General features: G+C 41.1%; 1 protein-coding gene across 3 annotated transcripts; it reads left to right on the top strand.

The window, feature by feature from the left end:
- Positions 1 to 303: 303 nt before the first annotated feature.
- SRSF4 (serine and arginine rich splicing factor 4) lies at positions 304 to 26,849 on the top strand. 3 transcript variants are annotated; one of them, XM_070404556.1, is made up of 9 exons: positions 486 to 541; positions 11,608 to 11,791; positions 12,458 to 12,630; positions 17,349 to 17,491; positions 17,805 to 17,953; positions 18,365 to 18,477; positions 21,370 to 21,584; positions 24,989 to 25,078; positions 25,331 to 26,849. In XM_070404556.1, exons 5-9 carry the CDS (start codon positions 17,863 to 17,865, stop codon positions 26,178 to 26,180), a joined length of 1,359 nt encoding a protein of 452 aa, XP_070260657.1. In that variant the 5' UTR covers positions 486 to 541; positions 11,608 to 11,791; positions 12,458 to 12,630; positions 17,349 to 17,491; positions 17,805 to 17,862; the 3' UTR covers positions 26,181 to 26,849. The 3 variants fall into 3 exon arrangements, with proteins under 3 accessions (XP_070260658.1, XP_070260657.1, XP_070260656.1); XM_070404555.1 differs by lacking the exon at positions 486 to 541 and having other exon boundaries at positions 7,178 to 11,791; XM_070404557.1 differs by lacking the exons at positions 11,608 to 11,791; positions 12,458 to 12,630; positions 17,805 to 17,953 and having other exon boundaries at positions 304 to 541.

Raw genomic sequence — 26,849 nt, 5'->3', positions numbered from 1 at the left:
GCACTTCCGCCGAGAGGGGCAAAGCCAGCGGCGGCGGTAGGCGCCACAGGCCTCGCGACCGCGAGATCGCGAGAGGACGTGCCGGGGGGGAGGGGGGGGAGGGGGAGGGGGAGGGGCGAGGGGCCCCCGCACCGCCTGTGCCGCCTGTCCATCACCTGGCCCCGCCCCACGCCTGCGCGACCCCTGGCAAGCCCCGCCCTCACCGCGGCTGGGCGGGAAGCGAACGCGCGTTCCCTCCCGTTACCCCCCCCTCCCCGCAGGAGACGGGAAGCGCGCGCCCGTGAAGTGCGCGCTCGCGTACGTCGCTCGGGTTCGGCTGCGTCGGTCTCGCCGCCCGCCCGTTGCCGCCGTCGCCGTCGCCGTCGCCGCGGTCTCGTTTCGCCGGCCGCCGCCTAAGGGGGCTGGGGCCGGGCCAAGCTGCCGCCGTTGCCGGGATGCCGCGGGTGTACATTGGCCGCCTGAGCTACCAGGCCCGGGAGCGCGATGTGGAGCGCTTCTTTAAGGGCTACGGGAAGATTCTGGAGGTGGATCTGAAGAACGGGTGAGGAGGGCGCAAGATGGGGCCGCCGGGTGGGGACAGGGCCCCGGCTGTGGGGGGAAGCCGCGGGGACGGAAGAGGGACGCCAGCCCGGAGCGAGGCTGCTGCCGGCCTGCTCCGGCTCCGCCATAGTCGCGGCGCCTCGGGGGCGCGGGTAGGCCCGGGTTCCCACTGCGCCTGCGCGGGTGGGGGTGGTGGAGGGAAATGGGAGCAGTGGTGAGGCTACGAGTGGGACGGGGAGAAGGAAAACCCGAGTGAGGTTGGGGCTCCAGGCGGGAGGGCACAGCTTCAGGGCGCCGAGGAGGCCTGGGTTTTTCCTTCCCAGGCGCTGGGCCCGGAGACCGGCCTTTCCCGCTCTGAGGGCTGCTGGAAATAGGATTTCCTGCCCCTTTTCACCTCTTCCCCTCCAATGAATCACACGGCCACGGCGCATCTTTCCCGGCGCGAGGCGCTCGAGGGAGGCCTTGTTTAGACTTAGCATGTGCCACACTTTTTTTGGGCGGGAGATTCCTGTTTGAGGAGTCTAGTGACAGTTTCGAAAGTATCGCCCTGCGGTGCTGAAAGCCTCGCCGTCCCCTCCGCATGGGTAAATTGACGTCTTCACTCCTTACCTTCGAGACTCCGTTCGGTTCCCAGGCGGTGGTTTCTGTTCTCCAGCTTGCCAGAAAATTGCTTTGTCGTCGTAGGATTTGTTGGAGAACAGCGGCCACCCGGCCAGCCTGTGCGTCAAGTGGCTCTTGTAGACGGAGGCCACAACGTACTGCTCCCTGGGTGTGTGGTCTGTTCCTCGCATTTCTAATCTATTTCGGCAGAGCAGGGCCCGCAGGGGCCACGCGTTTCAGGGAAAACAGCTGAGGAGTCAGGTCTGGAGAACATGCTCAACAGGAAAAACTATCAGAACCAGGAAATGTAGGTAGGACTTCAAATACATGGGTATAGAGGTTATAAGGAGTAAGGGGAACATTTTACAATCCTGAACCTTGGTGTTAGGAGGCACCCTTGACTTTTTTTTTTAAGACCTACTTTGCAACAGGTCTGATGTGGCTACAGTTTACTCCCCAGTATAATACTAACTGCTGACACTTGAGAAGTTATGGAAGATACCTAAATATAAGGTGCATATTTGAGAAAATTGGTAGCTACCATATACTCAATTTGTTGGCTGGGTTTTAAAGTCATTTCAAATTGATCATTAGGAAGAATCACCTTCTTACGAAGGAAATGTCCTCAATAAATTGTTTAGTATGAATATGAATTCTTCTAGAGTAAAGGACTTAGAAGAGTACTCATTTTGTACAACAGAGCTTTCGGTTCTTAAGAAATTTATTAGATAAAGTGGGGGGGGGATTGTTATTGTGATACATATATACCTGAGAGTTCAAGTTAAAATTCCAAGTTTTCTTCAGAACCCAAATGAGTTGACAGAATAACTGAATTTTATGGAAAAGCATGGGTTTTGAAACTAGACGGAACATTGGTCAAATCTTAGCTTCACCACTTACTATCTGTGGGCAAGTTACTTCCCAAATTCTAAGTTTCCTCATCCAGGAAGATTAGAGATAATAATTGTAAAGCATTTGGCTCATAGCTATAGATGGTAGCTGTAATCGCAGGGATTTGACTGTTGTCTTTAGGAGACATCTTAGTTTGAAGCATGTTTGGTGAGGTCTCTTTAAGGTTATTCAAGTGACAGAGAGCAGGACATAATGTTGATATTAATGGGAAGACTGGTTAATTGAACAAATATATTGATAACCCACCAACAGGAGCCTGCTACTGTGCTAAATGAATTGTGGAGGCGACAGAAAAGAATTCTATTCTTAAATAAAGTGTTCATGGTTATAAAATGTATACTTTGAGTTAAGAAATGTTTGCTCTCACTTTAAACTCACACATGTAAAACTTGGAATGGTTGTTTGAAATGTGCTTTAAAGAATGGATTGACCAGAGTTTGAAATGGAGAAAGAGAAATGTCTGGGAATAGTGTACTATGTCATAACAGATAGTGAGGAGGTGGTCCAATGAGGAATAATTTTGAGAAGTAATAAACAATCTAGTTTGGATTGAATCCCATGAAGGATCTAGAAACTTCACAACAGAAACAACTATAAGACTTTATACAAAAAATTCAAAATTATGGATTAGTAATTCAAAGGCTCTGGAGGGGAAAATTGAGCAATCCTGGAAATGTTGGGATAAGAGGAAGGGCAGATTCTTCCAGGACCCTAAATATCTAGATCTCTTTGGGGAAACCATGATGTGCATGAAATCTGTAATTGAAAGTGAAGGTTGAAATGAGGAATAGGAAGTCCGTTTCAGGGATTTGAAGACTGGTGTGACCATCACCAAGCAAATACAACTTCTGGCAGCATTCAGAAGTCATTACAGAGGAAAGTGACTGAGCTGAGGGCCAATGGCATAGATGTATTTTAAGCAAGAATTATTTGGACAAGATGGCAAAAGTGCAGAGGAGTCTGAAAGGAAGAAGTGGGTACAAAAGGAAAAGATGGCGTAATATAGTAACATGTATAACCTTATAGTCCTGGAAACTAAGAAGGATAAATCTATCTCCCTGAGAAATATACCTGAACATATCTGGAATTTGATTATTAGTAATTGAAACTCAAAAGCAGATGTTGGGTGAATAGTGTTTTTAAGAATTGCTGAAGAGTTCAAATTTGTAGAAGGGAGATATATCAGTTGACAGATATATCAAGTTAAGATATATATAAGTTAAGATGAATGGTTGAGGGTATGGTTCAGAATTAATTACACAGGCATAAAGTACTGCTATAATAGAAAGTTGACTAAATGAGGAATCAAATGAGCTCTCCATGTGAGATTTTAGTGTCCAGGAGAGGCTTTTATGGGCCCTCTGGGGATTTGGAGAAGAGTATGTGTGCAGTAGTTCATTGTACCAGGCCACCTTAATCTAGATTGCCTTTGTTTTAGAGAACTCCTAGGAGGATGGTTCAGGTTAGGACCACAAACATGATGTAGATCTCCCAGGACCAATAGAGACCACTCCAGATCTCCTTAGGTGGATCCTACATTCATACCTGCCACACGAACTCCAGCATAGTCACCCTGGGAAAGGGAGCAACAATATTAGCAGCACCTGTTTATAGCCTTTCAACTCCATGGTAACTTTCGCTGTCCTTGATTATTTGTGAGTCTTGTGGGCTTTCTTTATTAATAATAAAATCACTGTCTCCATGTAAAGTATTTTTGATACAGTAGTTTCTATTGCCACAAAATCTTGTGGTTTTAATCCTAGATCCTTATATCTTAATTTTTCCATATTTTAGTTAATGAGTAAAATTTATCACATTCTGAGATTATTTTACTTGCTTAGTAGTTGGACCGGTAAACCCCCAAATCATTGAAGTGGTTGTTTTTGTCTTGTTTTTGTTTATTTGTTTGTTTGTTTAAGTTTGTTAAAGGCATGAATTAAAACTCTCCGGGGGGGGGGATAAAAATAAATAATAATAATAATAATAATAATAATAATAATAATAATAAAACTCTCCAGGGAAGCTTGGCTATAAATTCAGAACCTGTGTTTCATATTACAGTGAAATTGTAAGTAGCCAAAATTTTTAGGATATGTCCTGGTCTCTTTAATTGGATTTTCACAATAGCTAAATATTACCAGAAAGTTTTTGTTTTTGCCCTTGTTAAAAATTCCTCCAAGTAGAAGGTACCTTATTTAATTTTTTAAATCTGTTCAGACTTTTTCAATGAGTTGAGTCTTTATTTTGTTGTCTCTGATCACTGTGGGTATTGTTAGGCTTCAGATACTAAAATGAATCTCCACCAACCCCAGGACCTACACAAGGAAGGATTTTATCTTTTTCTTTTTTTTAAATATAATTTTACTGATTTCAGAGAGGAAGAGCAAGGGAGAGATAGAAACATCAATGATGAGAGAGAATCATTGATTGGCTGCCTCCTGCACGCCCCCCTCTGGGGATCAAGCCCACAACGCAGGCATGTGCCCTTAACTGGAATCGAATCCAGAATCCTTCAGTCCACAGGCTGACGCTCTATCCACTGAGTCAAACCGGCTAGGGCAGTGGTTCTCAACCTTGGCTGCACATTAGAATCACCTGGGAATCTTTTTAAAATCCTGATTTCTGGGCCTCATCCTCCGGAAATTCTGTTTCTTTGTTACTAATGTTGTGGCCCCACCCCATAACAAAGAAACAGAATTTCCGGAGGATGAGGCCCAGAAATCAGGATTTTAAAAAGATTCCCAGGTGATTCTAATGTGCAGCCAAGGTTGAGAACCACTGGGCTAGGGCAAGGATTTTTTCTTTTGACAGATTTGATGGGAGCTTGTGTTTTCTCATCTTTTCTTTTAAAAGAGTGATAAAGGAAATATAATTAGTTTAGTGTTCCAAGAATTGGTTTCAGATTAATTGAACCTGTTAGTTTATTAATCATATGAGAGATTGCCTTTATTCATCACCAAAAAGCAGATAAATTTTATTTTTTATGGTAACGATACAATTAATGGGTGACAGGAATGACAAAAGAAAAACACTCTCCCTTTAAAGACCCCACCACTTTTTTGTTCTTGGGCAGTTCTGCCCTCAAAATGTCACATTTGAACCCACACAGTCTCAGGCTTTGAATCTCTAAGAAAAGTAAGGTGTTTGGTTCTGGATTAATTTTATGATTATCTAAGATTTAAAATATAGATTCATTTAAAGGACTATTTGAACAATTGTTTATGCATAAAGTTAACACTTCAAAATACTGCATATTTATTTCTGATTATAAAAACTTTTGACTGATTAGAAAATAAATGTAGATTTGAGGTAGATAATTTAAACAATACCAAAAGCACAAAGAAAAGAAATATTAAAAATTCTTTTAACATAGGCATGGTCTTGTGTGCAATTTTATGTCCCACTTTTTTTACTTAACTTATCTCATATTTTTTCTATTACATTAAAATCTTTCTCATGCACATCTATTTAGTGACTGCATAAAACCCATTGTATGGCTGTGTCATGATTTACCCAGCCATTACTCCAAGGTTGTCTCTAAATTCTTGCTGTTAAAAATAACCCTGTGGTGGATATCATGTGCATAAAAGTTTGTTTGCATTTTTGTCATTCCTTAGGACAGATTCTATGACGTAAAGTCATGTGTCACAGTAAGAATAAACATTTTCCAGGCTGTTGTTGCATACAGCCAAATATCTTCATCCTGGCATCCATGTCGTTTAAAATCTTGGCTGATTAAACGGGTGAAAGGGTCTTGTGTGTTTTAACCAAGAACTTTTTCTAGAGCAAATAAGACATAATGAAAAATAGGACTATGGATTAAATAGCAGTCTATGGTTTTATTAGTAGTGTGACCAATACAAATGTGACCAAGTTATGTTTGTACTAAAATCTCTTGTTGAAGTCATCCTACCTCCAAAAAACAATAAGTATGTTACTTTATTTTTCCAAAGACATGGGTAATTTTTTTAATTTGTCATCTTGATAAATCACTGCCAGGAGACAATACCATACTGCAATTTTGACCAAATGTGTTACTAGCATAAATTACCCTGGCTCAACATTTCCACTCCTGGGTCCTGGTTCCCCAGTTTGTGATCTGAATGAACATTATCTTTATTTGGCCGAGTCATTTTTTAAACCCCTATTCTTCCGTTTAATATCTTGTTCCTTCCTTCCTCATTGAGGTAACATGTGAATAAAAGGGCCATGTGAAGTATTTGTCTCTTCTTAAAAGATAGGCACAGGATGTAAACTAGATTAAATATGCTTTGGCTTACCAGTATTTTTGGGTGCTTCCAAATAACCTAAATAGAAAATTATACTTTGAGCTCCTTAGACGAAAGGTACTCCAAGCATCTGACAGAATACTATTAGATGTGGTATTTAGAAATCTGTAAATTAACACTAGAATTTTATTTTATTTTATTTTAAATATATTTTATTGATTTTTTACAGAGAGGAAGGGAGAGAGATAGAGAGTTAGAAACATCGATGAGAAAGAAACATCGATCAGCCGCCTCCTGCACATCTCATACTGGGGATGTGCCCGCAACCCAGGTACATGCCCTTGAACGGAATCGAACCTGGGACCTTTCAGTCTGCAGGGGGACGCTCTATCCACTGAGCCAAACCGGTTTCAGCAACACTAGAATTTTAAAACTAGAATATATTAACTGTACATTTGTATTATTTCTTTTTTTTCAACTGATTATATCAAAGCACTTTACAAACAAGTGATGTCTCTAGTTTGTACTGTTGGGGAGACTGAGGCATGGGGAGATTAAGTGACTGGCCCGTGCTTACAGAATGAGTTATGGACAATTCTGGAAACTGAAGATCTTCCCTATTCATCATACTAGATATAGCATGGAAGTGTCAGTCAAAGCTTCACTTTCTTTCCAGATGCTTCTGTCCTGTCCTTTTGGGACTTGTCTCCAAGGGTGAGAAGGTGGTTCAGGTTCCACAACTTGTTCAGTCTTTGGTCTCTTGGCAGAGGCTTCCAACAAGCTGACAAGTAACTGCCAAAAATATGACAGGTGGTACTTTTTATGACATTGGCCCTGGATAGACTCTTGCTAGTGATTCTCCACCTCAGGCTACTCTTTGAAGAGCTATACAGTAGTATCAGCATTGTTATGGCTGACCTGGGTAGGATTTGTGCGAGTAAATGCTATAAATGACCTCTGTCCTGTTAGCATTGCTAGGGCTGTCTGGTCTTGGAGTATCCTGAAGGGGAGGGATCAGAATTTACGTGCCCATATTTGAGGAAATACCCTCCATGACCTTTTTCTTTGTATTGGGATGAAAGTCTAGGGGCAGTGGTTCTCAACCTTCTGGCCCTTTAAATACAGTTCCTCATGTTGTGGCCCAATCATAAAATTATTTTCGTTGCTACTTCATAACTGTAATGTTGCTACTGTTATGAATCGTAATGTAAATATCTGATATGCAGGATGGTCTTAGGCGACCCCTGTGAAAGGGTTGTTCGACCGCCAAAGGGGTCGCAACCCACAGGTTGAGAACCGCTGGTCTAGAGGTCTCTGCAAATGACGATACCTGAAGAAGCACTTTAAGGATACTTGTTACCCCTCATCTGAGTCCCCCAACCATGTCTTTAGCCCTGAATGCCAGAATTAGAGGATGGGGGCAAAGACCTCCAAGGCCTAGAAAAGGGCAGAGACTGAAAGGAGGGAGTTTGAATTCAATGTTCAGGAATGAATCGAGCAGGAATCTCAGGCAAGGGGGTCAGGAACACAGACTAGAAGCGCTGATTTAGAGAAATGTTATTTCATGTGGATAAAATAAAGCTACCCATTAATGTTAAAATAATTTTATTAAAATATTAAATGGCCATTTTCAGGGAAAGGGCACCCCCAAGAAATAACATAGGGAGTGTCATCTTTTTTTTTTTTTTTTAAATATATTTCATTGATTCCTTACAGAGAGGAAGGGAGAGAGATAGAGAGTTAGAAACATCGATGAGAGGGGAACATCAATCAGCCGCCTCCTGCACATCCCCCACTGGGGATGTGCCCGCAACCCAGGTACATGTCCTTGACCGGAATCGAACCCGGGACCCTTCAGTCCGAAGGCCGACGCTCTATCCACTGAGCCAAACCGGTCTCGGCGGAGTGTCATCTTTAACCAAAAATAAAAACGCAGAAGCAACTGACTGCAGCCTACTGATTGGGGCAGTTGAGGGACATGAGAACAGCCAACTGGTCCCAGAGGCATAACCTATTATAAGAGGCTTTAACACCTGTCGCCCAACTCATAGTGTCTTTAGAAGTAGGAACTGGTTTTCTTTATATCTTTGGTGTGGAATCAGGTTGTGCTGTCTGTTGAATGTAAAACTTTATATTTCATTACGTACAAGTAACAGTAATTCTATCTTATGTCCCAAGAGCTTTATATTAAGTTGGTTATATGACTTTCATCTCTTGAGGTTTTTTTAATTGTTTATAATTGTGATTGAGTCTTCATGAACTTAAGTGTGTCAGCAATAAGTAGTTAACCCCCTTTTCTTGTAGACCTTCTAATTTCACTTACACTTAATGTTGAAAAGTGTCTGAAAATGGAAATAGACACAAGTGTTATTGTGTATGCCTCCCCTCTTTAACCCCCCATTTAAGGAAAGCAGCCATGTTGACTTAAAATGTCAAAATAATATCTAGTTATGACAGGAAGTTCTGGTTTTAATCATTTTATCTACCCATTATTTGTAGGTCTGTTGCTTTCTGAGCTTAGTTGCATTTTGTAGGATAGAACTATAACTGCCACCTAGTAAAAGTGAAATGGCTTGGCAACCTTAGTTAATTTTTTAAAACAGTTTTGGATAGTTGAAACAAATTGGCAGATAGATGCATCGGATAGTTATAAAGTAAAAATAAATTTGAATTTGATACATATTTCTCTACCTCCTATTCTGGAGGAACTATAAAATACAGGCTGGAGGAACTGTATTTTATTGCGTCGTTTTTAGGATAGTGATTGTTTCTATTCTATTTTCCTCACCCCAGTATGTGAATATTTCTTTAGAATAATCCTTTAGAAATGGGCTAGTATTTCCTTTATGGTTTGATACCTTTCTATGTTTCCCTAGACTGGTGTTAACACACATTTAGTTAATTTATAGATTTGGTTCTACTAGTAGTCTAGAGAATAATTGTTTTAACTTACTAGTATTAGTACACAACAGATGCAAATGGTATTTTTTTTAATATGTTTGTGTTGATTTCAGCGAGAGGAAGGGAGAGAGAAAGATAGAAACCATCAGTGATGAGAGAGAATCATGGGTTGGCTGCCTCCTACATGCCTCCTACTGTGGATTGAGTGTGCAGCCCAGGCATGTGCTCTGACTGGGAATCGAACCGCCTGGTTCGTGGGTCAATGCTCAACCAACTGAGCCACACCAGCTGGGCCAGATATGGTATTTTTTGTCACTTAATTTTTCTTATAAGATGCTAATATTCATGTGGGCATTTGTCACCCCCAGCACATAATTTGATAAAACTGGTATTCTGTGTTCTAGAACTTGTATTTCTCAAATTGTGTTTGCTCTTATGAACCACTTCTTTCTCTTGGTGTATAGGAGATAGTAGAACATGGTGATAGAGTGTTAGACCAAGATTTGAAGAATCCCAGGTGTTGGGTAGCCTTGCAAGTTACTTAACTGCTCTAAGTCTTAGTTTCTTCATCTGTGAGATTACTATAAGCATCAAAGTTGTGAAAGTTATTACAAAGGAATTTGGGCTGTAGTAGTCATGTTAATCGTAGTTGAAATTCATCAGATCTTACATGCTTATCTGCAAAATATTTTCTGGTTATTATAATTCCTATATAGTTGGAGATCTGTAAACCTTAAAATATTCTTTGATTTCTGGTCCATTTTTCCTCATTATTCATGCTTATATTGATACTAGAGGCCCCGTGCACGAAATTCATGCACTGGAGGTAGGTGGGTGTCCCTCAGCCCAGCCTGCAACCTCTCACAGTCCGGGAGCCCTCAAGGAATGTCTGACTGCCGTCGTGGCAGGGGAGGCTCCCCCCACCGCTGCTGTGCTCACCAGCTGTGAGCCCAGTTCAGGGCTTCTGGCTGAGTGGTGCTCCCCCTGTAGGAACGCACTGACCACCAAAGGGGAGCTCCTGTGTTGAGCATCTGCCCTTGGTGGTCAGTGTGCGTCATGGCGACTGGTCTTCCTGCCATTTGGTCAATTTGCATATCAGCCTTTTATTATATAGGGTTTTTTGGTCCCAGTTATCATCCCTTACAAAACTAATTAAATGCATTCTTAAATACATAATATTGTCAATATCCATTCACATCTACCACCTCTAGGCCCAACTCTCTAATGTCTCTATGCTGGTCTAATTTTTGCTGAGCCTAAAACCAAAGACAGATTCTGGGGGTTGATATGGGACCTCCAGAATGGGCATGGCACAGAATAATCTTATTTTTCCTCTATTCTTCTAGTCTGTTATATTCTGAACCCACACATGTTTTCGGAAGGACCAGATGGCTGACACTGGCTAATAGGAACCAAAAGACAAGAGTGAAAGTAACCTGGTTGCCATATTTCCCAAGCTTAGAGGTGTTTCACCCTGCCCTGAGATAAATTTATTTTTTTCCTCTGGAGACTTTACCCTAGTCTGTCAAAAAACTTTAATACAGCCTGGCTGATCTGAAGTTTGATTGTCAAGTCAAGCAGCAGCATTTGTTGAATGAAAAAGATTATACTCAGGACTATGGGAGAGAAGCATCTGCCTTTATGAAGGCAATGTTACCTGTGGTTAAGAGCTTGGGTTTTAGAGTCAGATGGATCTGGGTTCAAATTTAGCTATACCACTTTATGAGCTCCTTGACAATGAGCAAGTTGCTTAGCCTCTTCAAGCCTCAGTCTTCTCATTTGTAAAATGGGAGAAGTAGTAGTAGTATACTCTGCATCTATATATGAGGAATGAATGAAACATGAATAATGATTTACAGTGTGCTAAATATTAACCTTTGCTGTTTTTATTAAAGAGCTCATAACCAAATGAGAGGATAAGCACAAAGAAAAAAGAACAAGGCTTGAACAGCCGCAAAAACGTTGTGTGAAACATAAAACTGAATAGACGTGTTGAAACTTTAAAGAAAGTGCTAAAATAATTGGAATCTGGCAAATTTCTGAGACTCGGAGAGTATATGGAAGAGGATTGATATTATTTACCTTGTGTAGTCAAGGCATTCCAAGTTTAGAGAATGGCATAAACAGATATTTAGGAGTCATTATAGACCTCTGAGCAAAAGAATGATAAAGTAGCTGACTTTCTCGGCTATGTGTAAAGAGACAAGTTGACTAAGAAAAAATAGCCATATCTTAGAATTAAGTAAGTTGATCAAACAGGAAGAGTCCTGAGGGCCCAACAGAGTGAGAAAATTGTAGAACTAGGCAATAGACTGAACAGGCAACCAGAGAGGAATAGTCAAAGGTAGATTATAAGGTTTGGGGAGTGAATTTGATGGTCAGGGATCCAGAAGAGAAATCATGAGGTAGGTTTTCTTCTTTGAAGGTGGGGAAAAATCAAGTGCAGACTGAGCTGTGGCCAACGTTTGCAGACCAGGAATCCACACTAGCTCTAATCAGAGAGCTCTTGGTGTGCAGGAACTGCCAGTTTGCCGACGTGAAAAGAGCCCCAGACTGGGTATTGGTGAGCCCTGAAGTCGCACCCCAGCTCTGCCACTCAGTGAGCACGGGTAAGTCATCCACCTTCTCCGGGTGGCCTTGATGGCCCTCCCTCCTCTGAGACTAAAGAAAGGAAGGCCAGAATGCCCAGAGAAGCCTCCTTCCTGTCTCAAATTAGGAAAAAAATCTCAGGAACCTACTTCACGTAGTAGCAGCTCCTAGTTGTGGGTTTTAACGAAACCTCTTACCGGGAAAGTCAAATTGCAACCATAATCAGTGACCCAAAGAAGTGAATGTGACACTGGTTCTACTTTGAGGACCTGACCACTGCTTCCCTGGAATGCAGCAGACCTTTGGGATCTGGAGATGTTATAGTTCTCACTCACAAATTTTTGTCCAAGTTGGCCTCACCTGAACACTAGAGAGTTGGTTGCGGGAGTATCTCTGCAGTTTTCCAAGCAGGTAGCAAGAATTACTGTGTTTTTTTAAAATTATTATCACTCTCCTATCAGTGTGTCCTAACGTTTTTCATCTTAAACACCAAGTTGGCTGAAGCATAGGTCCAACACTGAATGCTTTTAAAGAAAGCTATTTAATTCCTGTTCACTAAATGCCATTTCTTTCAGGGTAGATTTAAGGGCTCTGCCCTTAATGTACAGTGCTATTGACCCTAGTTTAAGGGTTCAAGGCAACCCGTGGGTTAACTTCAACAGATGAAAATTTTTCCTTGGCTACAGCAACATCCCTAATCCTGACCAGCCATGGAGAGGTTCGGTTCTTACAAGGAAAATGAGTGAATGTGGGAATGGCTCACCACATTGGGAAAACAAAACACATCCTGCTGATGGTTGGCTGAGGACTGTCATGTCCACATACAGAGAAAATCATGTGGCACAGTTTTAGGACAAAGGTGAGCAGAGATCCATTGTGAAAAGGGGCAAATTTTTCTTATAGCGAGAACATCCAAGGCATGCCCCTTGGTGTGAGCAGTGTTGGTGGGTGATCTCAGGCACACGCATGGAGGCTTGCTTTCCCTTGCTCCCCATATCCACTCCCTATCAGTTAGCTGGTATCAAGCATCCCCTTAGTCAGTCCATGACTAGTTAGCCACTGATCAGCCTATCTCCATAGCGAGTCATGCTCATAATTTTTCAGATGGGACTTTTCTCCAGTCTCCCTCTTCAGAGATGATGTTTGGAAGACAGAGGTGACCCTAAGCTGTTCCAAAAGGGGTGAGATCAACTCCACATTCTCTTCGGTGGAACATGCAGAATGGTATTTGGAGACCATTGGTATAGGTTATTAGGATTACAGAAAACCTATTTAATAATAACAAAAGCTCAGATGATAATTCTTCAGTGAATTCTTCTAAAATTGAAGTCTTGGAGTACTTTAGTTTGATAAACATGTCATTTCAGTTCTAGCATTTCAACGTTCTGACTGATAGCCTGAGCAGTACATGAGGTGTTGAATGAGGAAGACCATAGCATTGTTAATTAGAAGAATGGACTAAAGTTTAGAGCAGCCCACATCATTCAGTGTGCCATTTGTTTGTGGTTTCCAGATACCTGTCTGTACTTGCTAAGCATCATGGTATCCACTTTTTTTAGGGAGAAAGTAACAGGAACTTCCCTCCCTTCATTTTTTACTCCATTTGTCAGAATAAAACATGATCCCGAGAAAAAGAGTTTGGGATAAGGCAATAGCAGAGAAATGTTGAAGAAAGTAGTTTTTCTTTTAATTGTTAACTAGAGTATGTTTAATAATTAGGCCATGCTGTTTGCTCTTTCACATAGGCATAGGGGAGAAAGGTTGAGAGTTGTGACATGTGGGAGTCCAGCAGGAGGAGGAATATTGGGGGCTTTTTGTTTTTATCAATCCCTGCCATAGAGGGATTTTTAAATTTGTCTTAGATTCAGTCTCCAGAATTCCTTCAACTTCTTTATTCTCATACTAGAATTATTGAAAGATGGTCTTTGTTTTTAATAGAGCAGAAGAGGAATGGTGTCTATAACTAGAATTCAGAAATGTATCATCTGTTGGGCTGTGTTCTTGTGAGGCTTATTCTCAGGTCACACCAGAGACATGTACACATGTGTGTAATATCACACCTTCCTCTGACAAAGGTATCAAAAGGAGAGTACTTTGGGGAGCAGAGATTAATTTCATGTTATTTTATGCAAAGTACAAAGGGATATTAAGGTGGATTTAAAAAGAGTTCTTTCTAGAAGGCAGTTAAAGTATTTAAATAAAACTAAAATTGGGACCCATACAGTAGTTTTTAAAGGTATTTTAGAGGGTAAAAATTAAATTTATCCCTGTCCATCTGTCACACTTGTATACCTCTGGTGCCTACCATATTGGTTTAAATTATCCCATCATTCCATCATTAAGCCAGAGGAGGACTAACTTTTATCTGTCATACTTCTGATGTTAGAAGAAACCTTAGACATATGCAGCTACCTCTTTTCATAGATAAATTAGACAAAGAGAAATAAAATTATTTAAATGTGCTTTTTAGAGTTGGTTTATAGCAGAACTAGGACTAGAACCCAGGCCAGTTCTTGCTTCTGCAGTCTTAATAGTTACAATATTCCTCATTTTCCTCATCTGTAAAACAGGGATAATAGACCTGACTCTAGGTATTATGAATATTAAATAAGGTAACATTGCCCAGCATATGGAAATTAAATGTTAAGTAACATTTTATTGTTAATTATGTAGTCTTTTTGCTTTATTTGGGAACCCTTTCACTTTATTGAATGAAGTAAGTCATTCTTTGGGTAAAGCAGATCTAAATAAACAGTAATGTGTTAGAAGCAATCACACTGACCTGGTCTTTGGTCTTATAACAGGAGTCCCTTTCAGGTATGGTTTGTGGTGATAGAAAGATACTTGAGTTCATCTTCCAAACCACCCAATATGTCAGTGACAGGTGCCTCATTTACCCTTGGACTGGACTTTGGCATTAAAACGTTCTAAATAAGTTTTGTGGCTTTTCATAGAGTAGTAGCCAAAATTTTTCTGTGAAGTAAATTTGATCATAAGTCAGCTATATGACTAAGTATCTTGGCTAGCCCACAAAAATATGGCTACTATGTGACCCACCTGTTGGGACTTTTTAGAAATAAATATTAAGGAAGGACTGTAGGTGCCATTATCCTCTAAAAACACAAATGAATCTCTACAACTCAGGGAAGAATTTTATTGGCAAGATATGCCTTCCTTCAGCCTCAGCTGCAAAAAAAAGATAGGTCTGTCTTTGAGCATTAACTTTTGTTTGTAGATCATTGTGCCTCCACTTAACAGGTTGTCCTTACTTTCCCTTTAACGTTAGATGAGTTCTGCAGGTAAGCCTTGGCACAGAATGAGCCTGCACAGAAGGATCTCTGAGTCTGGGAGAATGCATTGCCACATAGGTCTCACACACATCACTTGTTAACAAAAGTTTGGCTTTTTATTTTGGATGATTTGCATAGCATAGGGTCTTGCATTCTCTGACCCCTAAGTAGTTGTAAATCATTACTTTGAACAGAACTGTTTAGATGTCCCTCTTATTTATTTAATCTTTAGGAGTCATTGTTTTCCTTCTGGCATCACATTAATGAGTTGGGGCCATTGAATGGTGCTGAGCCAGAGGGGTGTGGAGGCCATTTCATCCTGCCCATCATAAGTGTTTTCTCCCATCCCTCTATACTTAGCACCAGGCTCTCATGTGATGCCAAGAGCAGTGATGCTGTGGGCAAAGCAGACCTATGACAAGTCTTGACAGCTAAGTTAAGGAAGGTTCTTAATTTAGAGGGGGGTACTTTATTATCTATTTAGAAATAAACCAAAGAGAAAATAGTTAGATTAGATTTTTTTTTTCTTTTCAAACTTGTTTCTCTAAAAATAATAGTATAACTTTCCTCATGACCTACACTACTTTGGGAAGGAAAAAGCAGCAGCAGTACATGATCTATTAGAGATTTTTAGTGACTAAAGCACTTTTTAACATAGAAAGTCACTGATTTGGAGAGGTTTTACCTGCTCTGTCAAATATTACCTCAAGTTCAATGTCATTCTTATTAAGCTGCTCAGAAATTCTAGCCCATGAAATTATGAAACCATGTTTTAAAGACTTCATAGCCCATGAAGGGAGCCAGGTGGCTTCTGAGTTATGTTACTGCAAAACATTTCCCATTAAACAGCTGGGTGTGTCTGTGTTACATTTTTTAAGGGAGTTGAGATTTAGTGACTCTTAACATTTGAATGCCATTTCAGCATAAAGAACCCTCTAAAGTTGTGCATTGTCACCTTGAGAGATTTGCTGGAAAGGAACCCTTTAGTAAAGAAAGAATTCTGCAAAACTGAGTTCTCTTACTTAACTTGTTGCTGAGGATATATAGCATTACATGTTAACCCTTTTCGGTCCAACGTGGAGGCTGACTCGACAGACCAGGCGCTAGGAGCAGGTCCAACGTCGAGGCTGAGGTCGACACTGCAAACCGGTTCAACATTCAATCCCGTCAATTAATTTGGACCAGACTGTTTGAATTCCAAAAATAAAATTGGACCGCAAATGGTTAAAGAAGCTGGAATCATTTTGGTCAGGCTGGATGAACTTGTAGCAAATCTTTTAATTTTTTTTAGTTCCAGTATGTTTAAACGCAGAGAAACAGTACTAGTAAGTTTGCCTGTGTGCCCAACTTTGTTAGAGTTTAAAGACACTGCTGATAACTTCCCTTTGTGATCAGATATGTGATCAAAGCCATCATTAAGATGCCTTTGGTTTTTAGATGTAGTCAGTGGTCACAAAGCTAGACTTTTCACAGTTGTCTATCATAGACCAAACTACAAGCTTATTGATAACATAGTTTGTTTCATCTTGCTTATAATATCTTATAGATTTTGTGCTTTCGTTTTGTAAGTTGTATTCTCTAACAGGCATTAATAGAATTTGGGGGGATAGTTTGTTTTCTTTCTGGTATATGTTAAACCACCAAACCTATATGCTGGGAAATTTCTAACAATAGTTTGTATAGAAGTTTGCACAGTTGTAGATAGGTTTTAGAGAACTCCAGGCTACCTAAAACCTCATGAAAATGAATTTGGGATATTGCAAGGAAGTGAAGAGCTCTGACTATTTCTCACTGATAATTTCTAGAACATTTATTCATTTGTGACTACTTCCTTTAGGTAGAGGAAAAGAGACATTTTAAATAATTTTTTCATCAAGGAGATTGGAGATTATTTTTTAACCTGGTATGTTATTCCAAACATGATTCAACAGTTAAGACAGTGTCTGAATGTAGATCTAATCAAAGAGTTTTATGCGATATTTTGATACCTTATATCAAGCATCCCTGTGGAGGTCTTCGTAGTTGCCACCAACTACTGGGGAACTAAAGAAGTGGACTCTATATTTAGTCAGTCTCCTACTAGAAAGACAGGAGTCTACCTTGAGAAGTCTCCTTAACCTGTTGGCACAAAGCAAAGTGGTTTCTGCTCAAGGGAAGAGGAAGTTGATCTTTAATTTGCAAACCCCACCTAACCTTTGCTAAGCATGAACCTCATTGGTTTCTCTTCAGTGTAATGAAGCTGGATGTCAAGATGGTGCCAACCAAGATTTTGTTTGCTCTCTTCTAGATATGGGTTTGTGGAGTTTGATGATCTGCGAGATGCAGATGATGCTGTTTATGAATTGAATGGCAAAGACCTTTGTGGTGAGCGAGTAATTGTTGAGCATGCCCGCGGCCCACGTCGAGATGGCAGTTACGGTTCTGGACGCAGTAAGCATTTAAAGGGCATTTGTATCAATGACATGCCTTTGTTACTAAATGTTAATTTTTAAAAGTAATTAATGAATGTTACATGAAAATGTATTGATATTTAAGCCATTTGTTTTTAAAATATGTATCTTTTAAAATGTAAAATTGCAAGTAAATATATTTGATGTTTAATTTTAATTAATGGCATAAATTTCTTGTTTTAATACTTTATAAATATGTTTAATGATGTGTGTTTGTGTTGTTGTTTTGTTTTTCTCTGTAATGCAATTGTTTAACATAGATTTAACAAAGACCTCAATGTTTTAATTAAAAGAATCCTTTGAGGCTAAGATGACTGCCTGTTCCATTTGCTGACCTTGGGTTACCTTTCCATGCGTGGCTCTTTGAACCATTGTGGCCCTTGGCTGACCAAAAACAGGAAGCCATGTGACGACCGCAACCTTTCCCCATTAGACCTGGGTGGTGAGGATCCCAAGGGTTAGACACAGATGAGATTAAACTGAAATAGGTGCCTGAAAATCTTTTTTTTTTATCATATAAAATATTCACAAAAATTTTAATCACTGTGAGTAACACCAGTAACTGATTTAGTAATTTGGTTACTTATTTCTAAATTGTTAATAGTTTTTAATTTATGCATGATCTTTATAAATATTAACGAATATATATATACTTACAACTTTGTAAATTAAATTTTCATGTTTAGTTGATTGCTTTTTAAAAAATCTAGTTTGGATTTGAGGGTGGGGATATAGTTAAAATATATGTGCTATTTGGGATGGGGGTGAATGGAATATTTAAGGGAAATATGTGCTATAGCATTTTTTCTTTTTCCTCCACTGAAGTAATCTTACCTATTTGAACCTTCCAAAGGTGGATATGGTTATAGAAGAAGTGGCCGAGATAAGTATGGCCCTCCTACCCGCACAGAATACAGACTTATTGTGGAAAATTTGTCAAGTCGATGCAGCTGGCAAGACCTAAAGGTTTGGACCCTATTAACCTTCTAGGATAAGGTTGGGCAGGAGTTAAGGTTGGGACAGAGGTAACTTTATGCAGACCCAGGCATACACAGAATGCAGTGGTGTTATATGTTTGAAAGTTTTCCCAAAGCATTTGGAAATTCTCCAACTAAAGGTTCCATAAGAGTACAGAAGACTTCGGAATCTCACTACTACTATATGTTATGGGACCATCACTCTAAGGACAACCTATGTCAGTGGTTCTCAACCTTCTGGCCCTTTAAATACAGTTCCTCATGTTGTGACCCAACCATAAAATTATTTTCGTTGCTACTTCATAACTGTAATGTTGCTACTGTTATGAATCATAATGTAAATATCTGATATGCAGGATGGTCTTAGGCGAACCCTGTGAAAGGGTCATTCAACCACCAAAGGGGTCGCGACCCACAGGTTGAGAACCGCTGATCTATGTTATATGAAATTTTCCTTCACAGAGAATGTTATAGAACAGTGATTTTCAATCTTTTACATCTCATCGCACACATAAACTGTGTATTTGCAGATCTGAAAAAAAAATAGGTATAACTTTGATTCATTCATATCGGATGGCTATTGTTATGTTGGCTGTTGTCATTTATTTATTTGACAATCTTAAGGGAAAAGAGGTCAGTGCCCCTGACTAAATAGTCAGGTATTGCATGTTTTAAAAATTCTTGTGGCATATCAGTTGAAAATCGCTGTTATAGAGAGATACCAATGTAGTTTTTTTCAATTAAAGAAAAAGTAGAAACCACCAATGTCTTCTGCAACATTAGTTTTAATATGCAGCTTGCAGTGTAGATCCTCTTTGGTAAATATGACTACCTGACCCATGTTTTTTCATAAGATTTACTTGTTTTTCATGGACTATTCATCCTGAAAAAGTTTTAATGTCAAAAAGTTAAGATCCGGTGTACTGATCCCAGCTCATTCTTTGAGAACTTTTCGTTTTTAATCTCCATAAGGAAGAAAAGCTTAATGAGTAGTGTCTTAATCTGGATGGTCTTTAGAAGAAAGGGTATTCAAAGTTTTCTATCTTGCTTCTCATCTTTAGTCCACCATTAAACAAGTCATCTCTAGCAAAGTGAGTTGAGTATATTTAGACTCCCCAGTCATCTGTGTGTGTATATTTTTAAATTTTATTTATTTTTAAAATTAATTTCAGAGAGGAAAGGGGAGAGAGAGTATCATTGATTGGCTGCCTTCTGCACACCCCACACTGGGGATCAAGCCCACAACCCAGGCTTGTACCCTGACCAGGAACTGAACAGTGACCTCCTGATTCATATGTCGATGCTCAACCACTGAACCATGCCAGCCAGGCTGCAATATTAAAAAAAAAAAAAATTCCCCCAACATGTTTTCAAACAAGAATTTATAATGAAATGTAAAAGTCCTAACTTAAATGTAATGATATGAGCTTCTAAAGTGCCTATAAACAAAGAACGTGCCAGTATAAAATTTAGAAAGTGATAGTTAACTAAAACTTTTTGTATTTACACATAATCTTATCCTATATAATAAAAGAGAAACATGCAAATTAACCATCCCTCTGTTATGCTTACCAGCCAATCAGAGTGAGTATGCAAATTAACCTGACAAAGATGGCTGGTTAATTTGCATACACAGGCACCAGGCAGCCAGGGCAGGGAAGTACTAGAGGCCTGATGCATGGATTTGTGCACCAGTGGGGTCCTTAGGCCTGGCCTGCAGAGATCGGGCTGAAACCAGCTCTCTGGCATCCCCCAAGGGGGTCCCGGATTGTGAGAGGGCACAGGGCAGGCTGAGGGACCCCACTAGTGCACGAATCCGTGCTCCAGGCCTATAAAAGAACAGTTAGATATTCATTATCTCTACCATCTACTTAATTCCTGATGCTTTAAAGAACCTCAGTAAATGCTCTGACCGGTTTGGCTCAGTGGATAGAGTGTCCGCCTGCAGACTTGAAGTGTCCCAGGTTCGGTTCCAGTCAAGGGCATGTACCTCGGTTGTGGGCACATCCCCAGTAGGGGGTGTGCATGAGGCAGCTGATCAATGTTTCTAACTTTCCCTCTCCCTCTCTGTAAAAAAATCAATAAAATATATTTAATTAAAAAAAATTAAAAAAAGAACCTCAGTAAATGGTTGGTGTGCAGATGTAAATATTTTATTTTTTATTTATTTACTAGTGACCCATCATGTGAGACCCGGGGACATACACACACACACACCCGCACGCCATGGGACCGCCCCAAGTCCTGGAGCCCCGCCAGTGCGCACGGGACGGCCCCAATGCCCCGCCTCCAGGCCGCACCCCCGTGGTGCACATGCGGGGCCACGGAAACCCCAACAGAAGTTGCCCGAAGCAGCCGCCGGGACCCCTGCGTCCCCACAGGGCCGCAGGAACCCCGGTGAAAGCTGTGCGAGGCAGCCGCTGGCCCCACCCTCGCTGTGTGCATCGCCATCTTGTGCTGGCGTTATGGCCTGGGGGTCAATTTGCATATTACCTCTTTATTATATAGGATTATTTTTTAATCTTCACCCAAGAATATTTTATTCCATTGATCTTTAGAGAGAGAGAATAGAAGGGGGAAAATGAAGGGGGGGGGGGGGGAGAGAGAGAGACATCAACTAGTAGCCTACTATATGTACTATGACTGGGGCCATGGATCAAACTTGCAACCCAAGTACCTGCCCTTCCATTCATGGGCTGACGCTCTAACCACTGAGAAAATTGGCCAGGGCTGTAGATGTAACTATTTTAAGAATAAACTTTATTCTGAGGAAAGCTAGCATTTCTTCCTAAAAGAAAGGGAAAACTTTTGTTACTGTGATTGCACTAGCTGCCTTAACAAAATGTGTCTTAACCTAATCAGTGATTTTCTTTTTCTTTAGGATTATATGCGTCAGGCAGGAGAAGTGACATATGCAGATGCTCACAAGGGACGCAAAAATGAAGGGGTGATTGAATTTGTGTCTTATTCCGATATGAAAAGAGCTTTGGAAAAGTTAGATGGAACTGAAGTCAATGGCAGAAAAATCAGATTAGTCGAAGACAAGCCTGGTTCTAGACGGCGCCGGTCCTACTCCAGGAGCCGGAGTCACTCCAGGTACTGTTGATGTCATTATGTGTTGGAAATCACTATAAATTCATTAATGAGAATATAAATAATACATTTTCTTTCTCCTGTTGAATTCTCAGGAATATAGTTCTTCAATAACTCAGAACTTTGAACTACATATTTATTTGTAAAGCTCTTGAACTCTTATGTCATGAATACAAATAGAAGTAAAGTCCTTTCTCTGAGGCAGGAATCAGTGACCTTCTTTCTCATTTCTTCTTGGGTCCCCCATATCATACTCTCACTGAGGGTAAACATGGCCACTAACTGGTCCCTTGATTACTCTCCCAAATGCTCTAGCTACTCAAGAGTGGAGACTTTGTCTTTTTGCTTATTCAGCAGCTGCTCTGCACATGAGCCAGGCACTTGTGAACAAGGCAAATATAGTCCATGCCCTCATGAACTCAGTCTAGTGGAAAAAACAGGCATTGAGCATTGTGCCAAGTATGCCCAAGGAAATGTACAGCACAACCAGTCTGGAGAACAGGCAAAGGCTTCCCTAACAACCCACCATAGAAACTGAGCTCTAAAAGATAAATTGGAGATTATGGGCAGAGACTAGTCCACACATTGCAGTCATGTCTCTCAATTCTCCTTTTTTTTCTTTAAATATAGTTTTATTGATTTCAGAGAGGAAGAGAGAAGGAGAGAGAGCTAGAAACATCAGTGATGAGAGAGAATCATTGGTCGGCTGCCTCCTGCACGCCCCCTGCTGGGGATCAAGCCTGCAACTTTGGCATATGCCCTTGACCAGAATTGAACCCAGGACCCTTCAGGCCGACACTTTATCCATTGAGCCAAACCGGCTAGGGCTCTTAATTCTCCTTTTAATCGCTGACATGTCCTTCTTTACCTTTTTTATTTTCCATGCATTTAGTTGTTAAAGAAATTATTATCTATTGAAGATTTTCCGATAGTTGAGATTTTGCTAATTGTGTCCTTGTGGTGTTAACACATTTCTTTATCTTATTCCCCATATTTCCTATAACTTGTTAGATGTTGAGGCATTTAGAGTAAATCCAAGTGTCCTTCACAAGTAGTTCTTTGTACTTCCTGTTGCTTCACTTATGTGGTGTTTGCCTGTCCCACTTTGAATGATGGTTCCATTGTCACTTGAACCATCCATTATTAAGTTCTGCATCAACATTTCACATAATAATTTTAGCATCTATTGATAATTATTACCTAGAGCTATTTGTTGGTGGTTACAAAATGATGACTTTTTAATTTTTTCATTCTTTCTGTATTTAAAGGCTATACTTCTATAAAGGATAATTTCCCTCATCCATACTTTTGTTACCCTCAAGTAGTTTTTATAGGAAATGCAAACTGAAAATTTGATACTTTTATTTACCAGCTTTCAGAATATTAAATGTGCCCTAGTAACCCCCAAAGGTGATAAGGGTGGTCGTTTAGCATCATTTTGAATGAGTTTTTGGATGTTTATATATTTAATGTTTTGTCTATTTCGGCCATAATTTTTTATGCTCAGAATGTTATGTCTTTGGTCATTGAGAGCTCTTCAAGTTGGCTCCTGTTTCAGTATCTTTTTGTTTGGATTTTGTGTGAATATGCTTTACTAAATATTTCTCAAAACTTTTGTTTTAAATATATTTTTATTGATTTCAGAGAAGAAGGGAAAAGGAAAGAGATAGACACATCAATGATGAGAGAGAATCCATGATCAGTTGCCTCTTGCACGCTCCACACTGTGGATCGAGCCCACAACCTGAGCATGTGACCTGACCAGGAATCAAACCTGGGACTTCCTGGCTCATAGGTGGACGCTCAATCGCTGAGCCACACTGACCAGGTCCCCAAAACTTTTTCATCCTCATCCCAGGATATTTTTTCCCATTAATTTCTAGGGAGGTTCAGGGGGGAGGGGAGGGTGCATCATATGAGAGAGACACATCAATAGGTTGCCTACTGGGGCTGGTAAACCTGAAACAGGTGTGTGCCCTTGACCAGGAATCGAACTAGGGGCCTTCAGTCCTGGGGTGACGCTCTAACCACTGAGCAACCAACCAGGGCAGCTTGTCTTTTTTGCTCTGTGTATGTATTTATATACACTCTATACATTTATTTTGTTGTAGTGTTTGAAAGGAAGTTGTAGAAATTATGACATTTGGCTCCTAAATACTTAAGCATGTGTCTCTAAGAAATAAGGATAACCACACATCTATTTTCTAATCTAAGAGCATTGATAGTGACTCTCTAAAGTTCTCTAATGTCCAGGCCATATTACAGTTTTCCCAGCTGTTCCATGGATGTCTTTATAGCTGCGTTTTTTCCTTACCAGGATCTAGTCTTATTGTCATGCATTGCAAGGGGTTGTTAGGTCTCTTTGGTCTGAAGCAGTTTTTCTACCTTCTTGTCCCTGTGACATTTACTTTTCTTGACTTCTAATACTATCCCACATTCTGAATTTATTTGCCTATTTCCTCTTGGTATCACTGAATTTGAACTTTATTCCCTGAAGTTCCTGTAATCTGGAAGTTAGATCTACAGAGGAGTCAATGAGATGAGATACAGGTCAATTTTTGGCAAGAATCCTTTCATAGATGTTGGTGCCCAGCAATCTCTGAAAGTTTGCCTCTTTCTATCATGATGAGATGTTCTGAGCCCATTTTCTTATTCATATCCTGCCCTACACCTGGAATCTGTTGTTTCCCCCACTGAGCCTAAAAGGCAATGATAAGGAGAGTCCACGTGAGGGGAACAGATTAGATGGGTAAAGGCAAAAGTGTGCCAGGTGGCATGCCGGGAAGCTGCTGTGGGACCAGGGGAAGGGGGCGGAGGCAGATAGACTGGAGAAGAGGCTGAATTATCATGTAAGAGGATGAAGGAGTGAGAAGAGTCAAGGGTTGCTGTGGTTTCTAGCATGAGGATGTGGGTAAATAACAGCAGCATCTGTGGAAATGAGGTTGGAACCCAGCAGAGTGAGTTCAAGATTGGAGTTGCTCAGTTTCAGGTAAGCCATCCAGGTGGGATATTTGTGAGCAACTTGATCTGTGGACCTAGAGCACAAGGAAGAAAGAGTTCTCTCAGCGTTGTGCCTGAACAGTCAGTGCCATACATAATTTTTTTTTAATTGATTTTTTACAGAGAGTAAGGGAAAGGGATAGAGAGTTAGAAACATCGATGAGAGAGAAACATCAATCAGCTGCCTCCTGCACACTCCCCACTGGGGATGTGCCCGCAACCAAGGTACATGCCCTTGACCAGAATCAAACCCGGGACCCTTCATTCCTCAGGCCGATGCTCCATCCACTGAGCCAAACCAGTCAGGGCCATAATTTTTTTTATTGAAGAAATATCTTAGTTGACTGTGCTCTAGGCTTTTGTCAGCAAGTATTATTAATATATTTTTTAATGTTTTCTCTCTATAGGTCTCGCTCTCGAAGCAGACATTCTCGTAAGAGCAGAAGCCGAAGTGGCAGCAGCAAAAGCAGTCATTCTAAGAGTAGATCTCGGTCTAGGTAGGTCTTCCTTGTTTAAGTGGAGGGGTTGGACAGGAAACACCTGTACCATTTGCCACATTGATTACAATCATGTTACCAGTCTTATCTCACTCCAGTTTCTCCAGATCTGGACTGGAATCCTGGGTGTTCAGCAATCATTGGCAAGGCATTATATTGTGGGGCAAGGTTCCACGTCCCTTCGACTTTTCCATCTGATGATTAGCACCAGGCATGGAGTTGTATGTGATTTTCACATCACTGTCTTCTCAGGTCTGGCTCCCATTCCCGGAGCAAGAGCCGTAGCCGCAGTCAGAGCCGCAGCCGGAGCAAGAAGGAAAAAAGCCGCAGCCCCAGTAAGGACAAGAGTCGCAGCCGTAGCCGCAGTGCAGACAAGCGCCGCAGCAAGAGTAAAGACCAAGTTGAAGAGAAGATTCAGAACAACGACAATACCAGGAAGTCCAAGAGCAGGAGTCCCAGTCGGCATAAAAGCAAAAGTAAAAGCCGAAGCAGGAGTCAAGAGAGGAGAGTGGAGGAGGAGAAGCGCAGGAGCAAGAGCAAGGAGAAGAGCCGGAGTCAGGAGAAAGGCCTCCGCAGGAGCAGGAGCAAGGGAGGCAGTAGGAGCCGCAGCAGGAGCCGCAGCAAAAGCAAGGATAAGAGGAAGGGGAGGAAGAGAAGCCGGGAGGAGAGTCGTAGTCGTAGTCGTAGTCGTAGTCGCAGCCGCAGCCGCAGTCGCAGCCGCAGCCGAAGCAAGAGCAAGAGGAGCCGAAAACATGGCAGCAAGCGAGACAGCAAGTCAAGCAGCAGCAGCGAGAAGAAAAAGAAGGAAGATGCCGACCGCTCCCAGTCCAGGTCACGGTCCCGCTCGGTGTCAAAGGAGCGGGAACGTGCCAAGTCCGAGTCTGGCCAGAGGGAAGGTGGAGGGGAGAGCAAGGATGCTAGTACCAATCAGGAGACCCGGTCCCGGTCAAGGTCCAATTCTAAATCCAAACCAAATCTCGCGTCAGAATCACGCTCCAGATCAAAGTCCGCTTCGAAAACCCGATCTCGGTCCAAGTCTAGATCCAGGTCTGCATCCAGATCACCTTCCCGGTCTAGATCTAGATCCCACTCAGGATCCTAACGGGCTACTACCACAGCTGGAACTACCCGAGAAGTTTTGTACATGTTTGGTAGCCGTAGCACAAGTGATTGAAGTAGAACATACGTCACTGCTGTACATTTTTAACTCCCCTAATGGTGTGTCTACAATTGTTAAATCTAAGTGCTTCCTCTCTGTAAAGCCTCCTGGCGCCAGGCCTTCCTGCTCGACTGAAAACAATCTTCTCTTTGAAAACCCCCTTTCCTCGTGGTCCACAGTAGAATATCCAAAATGCCTTGGCTTTCAGGCCTGGCATTTCTTACAGGGAGCTCAGTACCTGGACGGGTCTAAGGCTGGAATGATGACATAGGTAGGTATGGTGAGTTCAACCATTTTTGCCCTTGAATTGATGCCCTTTGATGTATGCCATTTAGTGAAAGTGCTAAGTCTTAAGTTTCCTACCACTTTGGTTTCATATTTTTGGACTTACAAAGTTGTGAATAGCACAGTCAAGGAAAATTGATATCTGCAGTAACCCATAGGAAACAAACTCTAGAGTTCCATATTCTGGTATTGTGATTATATTGTTTTATATTAAGAAAATAAAAGAAAATAATTTTTTTTAATTTTATTTTTCCCCGTCTTGCAAAGTATAGTGACCCCTGTTTCCATTAAATTTGAATAAAGACTATTTTTGCTTGACAAAAAGTT

This window comes from Myotis yumanensis, unplaced genomic scaffold (genome assembly GCF_028538775.1).
Source record: "Myotis yumanensis isolate MYYU_CA2020_CCGP unplaced genomic scaffold, mMyoYum1.0.hap1 SCAF_2, whole genome shotgun sequence".
NCBI classification, from domain to species: Eukaryota; Metazoa; Chordata; class Mammalia; order Chiroptera; family Vespertilionidae; genus Myotis; species Myotis yumanensis.
This window is presented reverse-complemented; position numbering and strand designations above follow the sequence as displayed.

What these genes read in the sequence shown, in the direction of transcription:
- SRSF4 (XM_070404557.1), top strand. Translation starts at nt 435, where the DNA reads ATGCCGCGGGTGTACATTGGCCGCCTGAGCTACCAGGCCCGGGAGCGC. An exon ending in CAGTTACGGTTCTGGACGCA is followed by an intron (nt 17,492 to 18,364) that starts GTAAGCATTTAA and finishes AACCTTCCAAAG; the next exon opens with GTGGATATGGTTATAGAAGA. An exon ending in AGGAGCCGGAGTCACTCCAG is followed by an intron (nt 21,585 to 24,988) that starts GTACTGTTGATG and finishes TTCTCTCTATAG; the next exon opens with GTCTCGCTCTCGAAGCAGAC.